This window comes from Chiloscyllium plagiosum, unplaced genomic scaffold (genome assembly GCF_037043375.1).
Source record: "Chiloscyllium plagiosum isolate Xiang-an unplaced genomic scaffold, Cpla_swu_hap1 HiC_scaffold_4, whole genome shotgun sequence".
In the NCBI taxonomy this organism is placed as follows: Eukaryota; Metazoa; Chordata; class Chondrichthyes; order Orectolobiformes; family Hemiscylliidae; genus Chiloscyllium; species Chiloscyllium plagiosum.
The window spans coordinates 89,215,637-89,229,403 of NW_028270142.1; the positions used below are offsets into that span (position 1 = coordinate 89,215,637).

At 47.9% G+C, this 13,767-nt stretch overlaps 1 protein-coding gene across 1 annotated transcript; it reads right to left on the bottom strand.

Annotated features, from left to right (window-relative positions):
* Nucleotides 1–1,127: 1,127 nt before the first annotated feature.
* LOC148150182 (uncharacterized) lies at nucleotides 1,128–7,389 on the bottom strand. The gene is made up of 2 exons (XM_087985844.1): nucleotides 7,346–7,389; nucleotides 1,128–2,022 (listed from the first exon to the last, which is right to left on the bottom strand). The coding sequence occupies exons 1-2, from the start codon at nucleotides 7,387–7,389 to the stop codon at nucleotides 1,128–1,130; spliced, it is 939 nt and encodes a 312-aa protein (XP_087841970.1).
* Between the last annotated feature and the right edge of the window lie 6,378 nt (nucleotides 7,390–13,767).

Below are 13,767 nucleotides of genomic sequence, written 5' to 3' on the forward strand. Positions count from 1 at the left end.
ACTCTAACTTTCCAAATATTGACTGTAAATATTATAGGTCGAGTACTTTAGATGGGTCAGTTTTTGTCCAATGTGTGCAGGAGAGTTTCCTGACATAGTGTGTAAACAGTTAAAAATCACACAACACCAGGTTATCGTCCAACAGGTTTAATTGGAAGCACACTAGCTTTCGGAGCGACGCTCCTTCATCAGGTGATTGTGGAGGGATCGATTGTAACACAGAATTTATAGCAAAAATTTGCAGTGTGATGTAACTGAAATTATACATTGAAGAATTGATTGTCTGTTAAGCCTTTCATCTGTTAGAATATAGTGATAGTTTCACTTCTTTCATGTGTAAATCACAAAACCCTTTTTTTCAAAGTTGCATTCTCGGGTTAGCTGTTAACAATGGTGATAGCTAGACAATATGTTGAAGGTGTTAGCCCCCTGTGTTCTCTGTCCATGATCTGATGTTTAGATTGATTCTAATCTAAAAAGTGAGATAACAGAGTTTTACATAAATTCATGCAGTTTTTGAGCTCAGAGTTCTACATGAATGTATGCAGTTTTTGAGCAAAGTGCAATGTAACTCTGCAAGTACAAATTCACCACACAAAATATATGTGTGCATGTGGGTCTTTGTCTGTGTGTGTGTGTCTGTCTGTCTGTCTGTCTGGGGTGGGGGTTGTGAGTGTGAGAAAGTGTGTGTGTGTGTGTGTAGTGAGTGCAGAGAGTCTTAAGTCTGTGAGGGGGTGCATGTGTGGGAGTGTGTGTGTCTATAAGGATGTGTGTGGGTCTATAAGGATGTGTGTGGGTGTCTGGGTACGCATCTGTGTGTACCTGTGTCCGTGTGTATGTGAGAGTGTGTGTGTGTAGGAATATCTGCGTGTGTGTGTGTAGTGCAATGGTGATCACCTGTAATGTGACATGAACCCAAGGTCCTGGTTGAGGCCCTCCCTATGGGTACCGAACTTAGCTATCAGCCTCTGCTCGGCCACTTTCCTCTGCTGCCTGTCCCGAAGTCCACCTTGGAGGATGGTCACCCGAAGGTCCGAAGCTGAATGTCCTGGACCACTGAAGTGTTCCCCAACTGGGAGGGAACCCTCCAGTCTGTTGATTGTTGTGTGGTGCCCATTCATCCGTTGTCATAGCCTTTGCTCGGTTTCCCCAATGTACCATGCCTCCGGGCATCCTTGCCTGCAACGTGTAAGATAGACAACGTTGGCTGAGTCACATGAGTACCTGCCATGTACACGGTGGGAGGTGTTCCCACGCGTAATAGTGGTATCTATGTCCACAATCTGACACGTCTTGCAGCGTCCCCCGTGACAGGGTTGTATGGAGTTGTCCTGAGAGCCGGACAGTTTGCTACGAAAAATGATCTTTTTGAGGTTTGGCGGTTGTTTAAAGGCAAGTAGTGGAGGTGTGGGGAAGGTCTTGGTGAGGTGCTCATCCTCATTGATAATGTGTTGCAGGTCACGAAGAACATGGCTTAATTTTTCAGCCCCTGGGAAGTCCTGAACAACGAAGGGTACCCTGTCAGTTGCAGCACGTGTCTGTCTCCTGAGGAGGTCATTATGGTTCCTTGCTGTGGCACGTCGGAACTGGCGGTCGATGTGTTGAGAATCGTACCCCATTCTTGTGAGGGTATCCTTGAGTACTTCCAGGTGTCCGTCACGTTCTTCCTCATCTAAGCAGATCCAGTGTATGCGTAGGGCTTGTCCATAGGGAATGGCTGTTTTAATATGTTTTGGGTGGAAGCTGGAGAAGTGTAGCATTGTGAGGTTGTCTGTGGGTTTGCGGTAGAGTGTGGTGCTGAGGTGTCCGTCCTTGATGGAGACGCACGTGTCCAAGAATGAGACAGACAGTTGAGAGTAGTCCATGGTGAGTTTGATGGTGGGATGAAACTTGTTGATGTCACTGTGTAGTTTTATCAGTGACTCCTCGCCATGGGTCCAGAGGAAGAAAATGTCATCAATGTACCTGGTGTATAATGTTGGTTGAAGATCCTGCATCGAGAAGAAATCTTGTTCGAACATTGTCATCAAACCAGCAGATAAAGGAGGAGCCGTTGTCATTCAGAATAGAACAGATTACTGCAAGGAAGTGTACCAACATCTGAACAACCAGGAACACTACAGGCAACTACCAGCTGATCCGACCAAAGAACATACCCGAGAATTAAACACACTGATCAGAACTTTGGATCCAGTCCTTCAGAGCTCCCTACGCGCCCTCATCCCACGTACTTCTCGTGTAGTCGACTTCTACTGCCTTCCAAAGGTACACAAAGCCAACACACCAGGACGTCCCATCGTGTCGGGCAATGGGATCCTATGTGAGAATCTCTCTATGTGGAAGGCATCTTGAAACCTATTGTACAGGGGATCCCCAGCTTCTGTCGCGACACTACGGATTTCTTACAGAAACTCAGCACCCATGGACCAGTCGAACCGGGAACATTCCTCGTCACAATGGGCGTTTCCGCACTCTACACCAGCATCCCCCACAAGGATGGCATCGTGGCAACAGCCTCAGTACTCAACACCAACAACTGCCAGTCTCCAAACACCATCCTACAACTCATCCACTTTATCCTCGATCATAACGTCTTCACCTTTGACAACCAATTCTTCATCCAGAGACACGGAACAGCCATGGGGACCAAATTTGCACCCCAATATGCCAACATTTTTATGCACAGGTTCGAACAAGGTTTCTTCTCGATGCAGGATCTTCAACCGACATTGTACACCAGGTACATTGATGACATTTTCTTCCTCTGGACCCATGGCGAGGAGTCACTGATACAAAATCCCATGCAAGGACTGCACAAAACACTATATAGGACAAACAGGAAGACAGCTAACGATCCGCATCCACGAACATCAACTAGCCACGAAACGACACGACCAGCTATCCCTAGTAGCCACACATGCAGACGACAAGCAACATGAATTTGACTGGGACAACACTACCATTATAGGGCAAGCGAAACAAAGAACAGCCAGGGAATTCCTAGAAGCATGGCACTCATCCACAAACTCCATCAACAAACACATAGACCTGGACCCAATATACCGGCCACTATAGCAGACAGCTGAAACTGACAACCGGAAGCGGCAGGGACAGACCACTATAAATGCCAGAGGAAATACCACAGAAGCGCTTCACAGGAGGCTCCCAAGCACTGAAGATGTCACCTAGACAGGGGTCGAAACGTTTGCAACAAAAACTTCCAGCTCAGCGAACAGAACCACAGCAATGAGCACCTGAGCTACAAATCTTCTCACAAACTTTGAGTCACTGATAAAACTACACAGTGACATCAACAAGTTTCATCCCACCATCAAACTCACCATGGACTACTCTCGACTGTCTGTCTCATTCTTGGACACGTGCGTCTCCATCAAGGACGGACACCTCAGCACCACACTCTACCGCAAACCCACAGACAACCTCACAATGCTACACTTCTCCAGCTTCCACCCAAAACATATTAAAACAGCCATTCCCTATGGACAAGCCCTACGCATACACCGGATCTGCTCAGATGAGGAGGAACGTGACAGACACCTGGAAGTACTCAAGGATACCCTCACAAGAACGGGGTACGATGCTCAACTCATCGACCGCCAGTTCCGACGTGCCACAGCAAGGAACCGTAATGACCTCCTCAGGAGACAGACACATGCTGCAACTGACAGGGTACAGTTAAACAACCACCAAACCTCAAACAGATCATTATTCATAGCAAATTGTCCGGCTCTCAGGTATAACCCTGTCATGGTGGACGCTGCAAGACATGTCAGATTGTGGACATAGATACCACTATTACGCGTGGGAACACCTCCCACCGTGTACATGGCAGATACTCATGTGACTCAGCCAACGTTGTCTATCTTATACGTTGCAGGCAAGGATGCCCGGAGGCATGGTACATTGGGAAAAACGAGCAAAGGCTACGACAACGGATGAATGGGCACCGCACAACAATCAACAGACAGGAGGGTTCCCTCCCAGTTGGGGAACACTTCAGTGGTCCAGGACATTCAGCTTCGGACCTTCGGGTGACCATCCTCCAAGGTGGACTTCGGGACAGGCAGCAGAGGAAAGTGGCCGAGCAGAGGCTGATAGCTAAGTTCGGTACCCATAGGGAGGGCCTCAACCAGGACCTTGGGTTCATGTCACATTACAGGTGATCACCATTGCACTACACACACACACAGATATTCCTACACACACACACTCTCACATACACACGGACACAGGTACACACAGATGCGCACCCAGACACCCACACACACCCTTATAGACACACACACTCCCATACATGCACCCCCTCACAGACTTAAGACACTCTGCCCTCACTACACACACACACACACACTTTCTCACACACAACTCCCACCCCAGACAGACACACACACAGGCAGACAAAGACCCACATGCACACATATATTTTGTGTGGTGAATTTGTACTTGCAGAGTTACATTGCACTTTACTCAAAAACTGCATACATTCATGTAGAACTCTGAGCTCAAAAACTGCATGAATTTATGTAAAACTCTGTTATCTCACTTTTTAGATAAACATCAGGTCATAGATAGAGAACACAGGGGGCTAACACCTTCAACACATTGTCTAGCTATCACCATTGTTAACAGCTAACCCGAGAATTCAACTTTAAAAAAAAGCGTTTTGTGATTTACACATGAAAGAAGTGAATCTATCACTGTATTCTAACAGATGAAAGGCTTAACAGACAATCAATTCTTCAATGTATAATTTCAGTTACATCACACTGCAAATTTTTGCTATAAATTCTGTGTTACAATCGATCCCTCCACAATCACCTGATGAAGGAGCGTCGCTCCGAAAGCTAGTGTGCTTCCAATTAAACCTGTTGGACGATAACCTGGCATTGTGTGATTTTTAACTTTGTACACTCCAGTCCAACACCGGCATCTCCAAATAGTGTGTACACAGGCCAACAAGGGGTGAGGCCACGTTAAATTTGGTACTAAGCAATGAACCAGGCCAGGTGTTAGATTTTGAAGTAGGTGAGCACTTTGGTGATAGTGACCACAATTTGGTTATGTTTACTTTAGCAATGGAAAGGGATAGGTATATAATGCAGGGAAAGAGCTACAGCTGGGTGAAAGGCAATTATGATGTAATTAGGCAAGATGTAAGATGCATAGGATGGCGAAGGAAACTTGAGGGGATCAGCACAATTGAAAAGTGGAGCTTATTCAAGGGACAGCTACTGCGGATCCTTGATAAGTATGTACTTGTCACGTAGGGAGGAAATGGTCGAGTGAGGGAGTCATGGTTTACTAATGAAGTTGACTGTCTTGTCAAGAGGAGGAAGAAGGTTTATGTTAGGATGAGACATGAAGGCTCAGTTAGGCTGCTTGAGAGTTACAAGTTAGTCAGGAAAGACCTAAAGAGAGAGCTAAGAAGAGCCAGGAGGGAACATGAGAAGTCATTGGCAGATGGGGTCAAGGAAAACCTTAAAGTTTCTATAGGTATATCAGGAATAAAAGAACGACTAGACAAGGATGAGGGCCAGTCAAGGATAGTAGTGGGAAGTTGTGCATGGAGTCCGAGAAGATAGTGGAAATACTGAATGAATGTTTTTTGTCAGTATTCACACGGGAAGAAGACAATGTTGTTGAGGAGAACTCTGACATCCAGGCTATTAGACTAGACAAAATTGAAGTTCACAAGGAAGAGGTGTTAGCAATTCTGGAGAGTGTGAAAATAGATGTAAGTCCCCCAGGCTGGATGGGATTTATCCCAGAATTCTCTGAGATGCCAGGGAGGAGATTGCAGAGCCTTTGGCATTGACCTTTATGTTGCCATTGCCAACAGGCATAGTGTCAGAAGACTGGAGGATAGCAAATGTTGCTCCCTTGTTCAAGAAGGGGAGTAGAAAATGTGTTGCTGGAAAAGCGCAGCAGGTCAGGCAACATCCAGGGAACAGGAGACTCGATGTTTCGGGCATAAGCCCTTCTTCAGGAATGAGGAACGTTTGTCCAGCAGGCTAAGATAAAAGGTAGGGAGGAGGGACTTGGGGGAGGGGCGTCGGAAATGTGATAGGTGGAAAGAGGTCAAGGTGAGGGTGATAGGTCAGACTGGGGTGGGGGCGGAGAGGTCGGGAAGAAGATTGCAGGTTAGGAAGGCGGTGCTGAATTCGATGGATTAGACTGAGACAAGGTGGGGGGAGGGGAAATGAGGAAACTGGTGAAATCCGAGTTCATCCCTTGTGGTTGGAGGGTTCCTAGGCGGAAGATGAGGCGCTCTTCCTCCAACCGTCGTGTTGTTGTGGTCTGGCGACGGAGGAGTCCAAAGACCTGCATATCCTTGGTGGAGTGGGAGGGGGAGTTGAAGTGTTGAGCCACAGGGTGGTTGGGTTGGTTGGTCCGGGTGTCCCAGAGGTGTTCTCTGAAACGCTCCGCAAGTAGCCGGCCTGTCTCCCCAATATAGAGGAGGCCACATCGGGTGCAGAGGATGCAATAGATGATGTGTGTGGAGGTGCAGGTGAATCTGTGGCGGATATAGAAGTTTCCTTTGGGGCCTTGGAGGGAGGTGAGGGGGGAGGTGTGGGCGCAAGTCTTGCACCTCCTGCGGTTGCAGGGGAAGGTGCCGGGAGTGGAGGTTGGGTTGGTGGGGGGTGTGGACCTGACGAGGGAGTCACAGAGGGAGTGGTCTTTACGGAATGCTGATAGGGGAGGGGAGGGAAATATATCCTTGGTGGTGGGGTCCGTTTGGAGGTGGCGGAAATGACGGCGGATGATGCGCTGAACATGGAGATTGGTGGGGTGGTAGGTGAGGACCAGTGGGGTTCTGTCCTGGTGGCGGTTGTAGGGACGGGGCTCAAGGGCGGAGGAGCGGGAAGTGGAAGAGATGCGGTGGAGGGCATCGTCGACCACGTTGGGGGGGATATTGCGGTCCTTGAAGAAGGAGGCCATCTGGGTTGTGCGTTTTTGGAACTGGTCCTCCTGGGAGCAGATGCGGCGGAATCGAAGGAATTGGGAGAATGGGATGGCGTTTTTACAGGGGGCAGGATGGGAGGAGGTGTAGTCCAGGTAGCTGTGGGAGTCGGTCGGTTTGTAGTAGATGTCCGTGTTGATTCGGTCGCCTGAGATAGAAATAGAAAGGTCGAGGAAGGGGAGGGAGGAATCTGAGACTGTCCAGGTGAATTTGATGTCAGGGTGGAAGGTGCTGGTGAAGTGGATGAACTGTCCAACCTCCTCGTGGGAGCACGAGGCGGCGCCGATACAGTCATCGATGTAGCGAAGGAAAAGGTGGGGGGTGGGGCCAGTGTAGTTGCGGAAGATGGATTGTTCCACATATCCTACGAAGAGGCAGGCATAGCTGGGGCCCATGCGGGTGCCCATGGCTACTCCTTTGGTTTGGAGGAAGTGGGAGGATTGGAAAGAGAAGTTGTTCAGGGTGAGGACCAGTTCAGTCAGTCGAAGGAGGGTGTCAGTGGAGGGGTACTGGTCAGTACGGCGGGAAAGAAAGAAGTGGAGGGCTTTGAGTCCTTCGTGATGGGGGATGGAGGTGTACAGGGGCTGGATGTCCATGGTGAAAATAAGGCGCTGGGGACCGGGGAAGCGAAAATCATGGAGCAGGTGGAGGGCATGGGTGGTGTCCCGAACATAGGTGGGGAGTTCTTGGACTAAGGGGGCAGGACGGTGTCAAGGTATGCGGAGATGAGTTCGGTGGGGCAGGAGCAGGCGGAGACAATGGGTCGGCCGGGGCAGTCAGTATTGTGGATTTTGGGCAGGAGGTAGAAGCGGGCGGTGCGGAGTTGTGGGACTATGAGGTTGGAGGCGGTGGATGGGAGATCCCCCGAGGTGATGAGGTTATGGACAGTCTGGGAGATGATGGTTTGGTGGTGGGGGGTGGGGTCATGGTCAAGGGGGCAATAGGAGGAGGTATCTGCGAGCTGGCGTTTGGCCTCAGCGGTGTAGAGGTCGGTGCGCCAAACTACTACCGCGCCTCCCTTGTCTGCTGGTTTGATAGTGAGTTTGGGGTTGGAACGGAGGGAGTGGAGGGCTGCACGTTTCGAGGGTGAGAGGTTGGAGTGGGTGAGAGGGGTGGGGGAATTCAGGTGGCGGTTAATATCGCGGCGGCAGTTGGCTATGCAGAGGTCGAGGGCAGGTAGGAGGCCAGCACGGGGTGTCCAGGTGGATGGGGTGTGTTGGAGGTGGGAGAAGGGGTCGTCAGAGGGTGGGCGAGAGTCTTGGTTAAAGAAGTAGGCACGGAGGCGAAGGCGGCGGAAGAATTGTTCGATGTCAAGTCGCGTGTTGAACTCATTAATCCGAGAGCGTAGGGGAATGAAGGTGAGGCCTCTGCTGAGGACTGATCTTTCATCCTCAGAGAGGGGTAGGTCTGGAGGGATAGTGAAAACACTGCAGGGCTGGGAGCTAGGACCTGGTGTGGGGCTGGAGCTGGGTGTGGGGGCGGGGTTAGGTCTGGGGGCGGGGACGGGGATCGGCGTGGCGGCGGGGTTGGGCGTGGTGATGGCAATAGACAAAGGGGCGGGGTTAGACGTGGTGACGGAAATAGGCATGGGGGCGGGGTTAGGCATGCAGTCGGAGATCGGCGAAGGGGCGGGGTTAGGCGTGGTGACGGAACTCGACGGGGGGGCGGGGTTAGGCGTGGGGGCGGAGACACATGCGGCGTTGTGGGCGTGTAGGTTAGTGACGATACTGGGGGCGGAAGTGGCTGCGGCGACCATAGAGATAGAGGTATTCCCCATAGCTGCGGAGGTCGCGAATCTGTTGGCGATTGTCTTCATGGCGATCGCGGAGGCGGTTGTCTGGGCGGCGATCGCGGAGGCGGATGTTTGGGCGGCGATCGCGGAGGCTGCGAGGTCGGTGGGGGCGGAAGTGACGTCATCGTCGTCATCGGCGGCAGCTATTGCTGCGGGCGATGTAGCGGCCGCGTGTGTAATGGCGCCAGACTGATTTCGGAGCCCGATGGAAGATTCTGGAACAGTTGAGGAATCCGGAGTGTGGGGGTAAGTACCTGAAAGTTTTTGGTACTTACTGTCTTTGATTTCCGATATGGCCAGGAAAAGGGGAGTAGACAACCCTGGTCAAAGAGAGTAAAAAAGTTGATGTAGTTTATAAGGATTTCAGTAAGGCATTTGATATGGTTCCCCACAGTAGGCTATTGCACAAAATATGGAGGAGTGGCTTTGAGGCTGATTTAGTGGTTTGGATCAGAAATTGGCCAGCTGAAAAAAGACAGAGAGTGGTGGTTGATGGGAAATGCTCATCCTGGAATTCAGTTACTAGTGATGTACCACAAGGATCTGTTCTGGGGTCACTGTTGTTTGTCATTTTTATAAATGACCCAGATGAGGGTGTAGAAGGATGGGTTAGTAAATTTGTGGATGACACTAAGGTCGGTGGAGTTGTGGATAGTGCCAAAGGATATTGCAGGTTGCAGAGGCTCATAAACAAGCTGAAGAGCTGGCTTAGAGGTGGTAAATGGACTTTAATACAGAAAGGTATGAGCTGAATCACTTTGGAAGGAGCAATAGGAATAAAGAGCACTGGGCTAATGGTAAGATTCATGGTAGTGTAGATGAGCAGAGAGATCTTGGTATCCATGTACATTGATCCCTTAAAGTTGCCACCCAGGTTGATAGGGTTGTTAAGAATGCTTACAGTGTGTTAGGTTTTATTGGTAGAGGGATTGAGTTTCAGAGCCATGAGGCCCTTGGAGTATTGTGTACAGTTCTGGTCACCGCATTATGGGAAGGATGTGGAAGCTTTGGAAATAGTTCAGAGGATATTTACCCAGATGTTGCCTGGTATGGAGGGAAGGTCTTATGAGGAAAGGCTGAGGGACTTGAGGCTGTTTTCATTAGAGAGAAGAAGTTTGAAAGGTGACTTAATTGAGACATATAATCAGAGGGTTAGATAGGGTGGACAGTGAGAGCCTTTTTCCTCGGATGGTGATGGCTAGCACAAAGGGACATAGCTTTAAACTGGGGGCGATTGATATAGGACAGATGTCAGAGGTAGATTCTTTACTCAGAGAAGTAGTGGGGCATAGAACACACTACCTACAATAGTAGTAGACTCGCCAACTTTAAGGGCATTTAAATGGCCGTTGGATAAGCATATGGATGAAAATGGAATAGTGTAGGTTAGATAGGCTTCAGGTCGGTGCAACATTGAGGGCTAAAGGGTGTGTACTGCGCTGTAATGTTCTATGTTCTATGTACAACACCAACCAGTGGAAGATTTTCCTCTAATTCCCATTGGTTCCAGTTTTGTTCCTTGGTGCCATACTTAGTCAAACGCAACCTTGATGATAATCTTCAAATTAGAGCTTGTAAATTTGGAGCAAAATCAGGATGCACTTTTTTTTGACATGGAAGTGTTGTAAATGGGATCAATGCTGGGACCTTATGAGCAAGAATTCTGAGGGATAAAATATACCTGCACTTGGAGAGACATGGATTAATCAGCAATAGTCAGCATAGATTTGTTAAGGGATAGTCATGTTTGACAAACTTGATTAACTTTTTTTGAGGAGATCTCCTGATGGGTTGATACGGATAATGCATTTGATCTGGTCCACAGGGACATTAGAAAGGATTTTGATAAGATCCCTCATGCAGACTGGTCAAGAAAGTAAGAGCCCATGGAATCCAAAGCAAAATAGCACATTGAATCTAAAGTTCTGGAGGAAGGATGTTTCTGTGATTGGAAAGCTCTTTCTAATTGGGTTCTGCAGGGCTCAGTACAGGGGCCTTTGCTGTTTGTGGTGTATATTAATGACCTGGACTTAAGTGCTGAAATTCACGAATGACACAAAAAATTGGTAGCATTCCAAATATTGAGGAGAATAGCCATAAACCATAGCAGGATACTAATAGATTGGTCAGGTGGTCAAATCAGTAGGAAATAGAAATTAACATGGAAACGTGGAGAAGGCTAAAATGGCAAGGGATTGCACTATAATTGGTAGACTCCTTGAAAGTTTTAAAGAACTGAGGGACTTTGGTGTGCATATCCGTAGAGCCCTGCAGTTTGCAGGAAAGGTAAATTAGATGGCTAGGAGGACATATGGATTCTTACTTTTATTAGCTGAGGTATAGAATACAAGAGCAAGGGTGTCATGCTGGAACTGTGTAAAATACTGTTCAGCCACAACTGATGTACTGCATGCAGATCTAGTCACTACATTATAAGAAAAATATAATTAAACTAAAAATCACACAACACCAGGTTATAGTCCAACAGGTTTAATTGGAAGCACTAGCTTTCGGAGCGACGCTCCTTCATCAGGTGGATGATGAAGGAACAGCGCTCCAAAAGCTAGTGCTTCTAATTAAACTTGTTGGACTATAACCTGGTGTTGTGTGATTTTTAACTTTGTACACCCCAGTCCAACATCGGTATCTCCAAATCATAATTAAACTAGAAAGCAAGAGTTCAGAGGAGATTTTAACAGGATGCTGCTGGGCTGGTAGGTCTGAGCTATGAGGAAAGGTTGGATAGATTGGGGTTGTTTTGCTTAGAGCAGGAGACCTGATAGAAGTGTATAAGATTATTAGTTCACAGGGATAAGATGGATAGGAAAGCACTTTTTCCATTAGCAGAGAAGGATCAATTATCAGGGGAATAGATTTAAGTTAAAAGGTAGAAGATTAGGAGGAGAGTTGAGGAGTTTTTTTTTATTCAGCGAGTGGTTGGAGTCTGGAACTCACTGCATGAAAGAATGATTGAGTCAGAAACTCTTGTAACATTTGAGCAGTATTTAGTCATTCACTTACTTTGCCATAGCCTCCAGGACGATGGGCCAAATTTTGAAGTGGGATTAGCATAGTCAGATCTTCAGAGATTATATTACTGAACCAGTAATCCAAAGGACTAATAATGTACATATGTTCAATATCCACAACACAATGTAAAAAAAAAAGCAGTAAATTTAAATGAAAAGCTAGAAAGAAGAAGGATTGTATAAGTATCTATTTGGTTTGCAAATGCCCATTACATCCTTAATTGGTTTTGTCCTATTTATCTTCTGAAATGAATACAAGATTGTGTCAAATCATCCTAAAACTAAAGACTGGATGAACATCAAAGCAATTGGACACAACAAAAGGGAGACAGTGCATGCAGGTGATCTTCTAGGTTTACCTCACTGGCAAAATTTGGGAGAATTGACCCACAGATGATTCAAGAAAAAGCATTAACAACTCATCCAATCCCAGTGCCTTGTCAACTTTTATGACAGACAGTTTATCTAATGTCTCCTCCTTACCCATTTGTATCCTTAATGGGGCTGAATTTTGTCCTCTCTCACCATGGCTTGCGTGGCATCTGTTTGCTTAGCAAAGACAGATACAAAGTATACATTAATATCTCACTTATGCCTCCTTCTTCCAATTTCTGGTCCATTTTTTGTTCTTTTGTTATTTATGCATTTATCGAAGACTTTAGGATTCCCTTTTATGTTAATTGACAGTTTTTTTCTCATATTCCTAAACTCCAACTCTAATTTGCTTTTTCACATCCCTTCTGACCATTCCATATTTAGTCTGGTTTTCAATTGGATTTTTAACTGAAACCTATCACAGCGCCAGGAACATGGGTTCGATTTCAGCATTGGGCGACTGTCTATGTGGAGCTTGCACACTCTCCCTGTATCTGTGTGGGTTTCTTCTGGGTGTTCTGGTTTCCTCCCACAGTCCAAAGATGTGCAGGTTAGGTGGACTGGCCATGGTAATTTGCTCATAGTAACCAGGGATGTGCAGGCTAGGTGGATTAGCCATGCCAATGCAGGGATACAGAGATTTGGAAGGGGGTGGGTAAGCCTGGAAGGGATGCGCTTCAGAGGGATGGTGTGAACTCAGTAGACCTCAGTAGGAGGGTGAAGTGGATAGGTGGAAAGGAAGATAGGCAGGTAGGACAAGTCATGGGGACAGTGCTGAGCTGGAAGTTTGGAACTGGGGTGAGGTGGGGGAAGAGGAAATGAGGAAACTGGTGAAGTCCATATTGATGCCCTGTGGTTGAAGTGTTCCGAGGCAGAAGATGAGGCGTTCTTCCTCCAGGCATCGGGTGGTGAGGGAGTGGCGGTGAAGGAGGCCCAGGACCTCCATGTCCTCGGCTGATTGGGAGGGGGAGCTGAAATGTTGGGCCACAGGGCGATGTGGTTGATTGGTGCGGGTGTCTCAGAGATGTTCCCTAAAGCACTCTGCTTGGAGGCGTCCAGTCTCCCCAATCTCCCCACTCCACCCTCCTCTCTGACCTATCATCTTCATTCCACCCCCATCCACTCATTGTACTCTTTGCTAACTTCCCCCACCCTCCTCCCTGACCTATCACCTTCATCCCCTCCCCCACTCACCTATTGTACTCTATGCTACTTTCCCCCCACCTCCACCCCCACCCTCCTCTCATTTATCTCTCCACCCTTCAGGCACTCTGCCTGTATTCCTGATGAAGGGCTTTTGCCCGAAACGTCGATTTACCTGCTCCTCAGATGCTGCCTGAACTGCTGTGCTTTTCCAGCACCACTCTAATCCAGACATTTGACAGAACAGGTCCACATCGACCCTCCAAACAGTAACCAACCCAGACCCATTCGTCTACCCTATTACTATACATTTACCCCTGACTAATGCACCTAATCAACACATGCCTGAACACAATAGGCGATTTAGCACAGCCAATTCACCTAACCTGCATATCTTTGGATTGAGGACCTCCCAGAGGAGTTCCCAGAGGAAACCCACACAGACA

Coding starts and splice junctions, on each gene's coding strand:
- LOC148150182 (XM_087985844.1), bottom strand. CDS start 7,389: ATGGGCACCCGCATGGGCCCCAGCTATGCCTGCCTCTTCGTAGG. Junction 2,023..7,345: donor TATGCCTGCCTCTTCGTAGG/ATATGTGGAACA, acceptor TGGTTTGATGAC/AATGTTCGAACAAGATTTCT.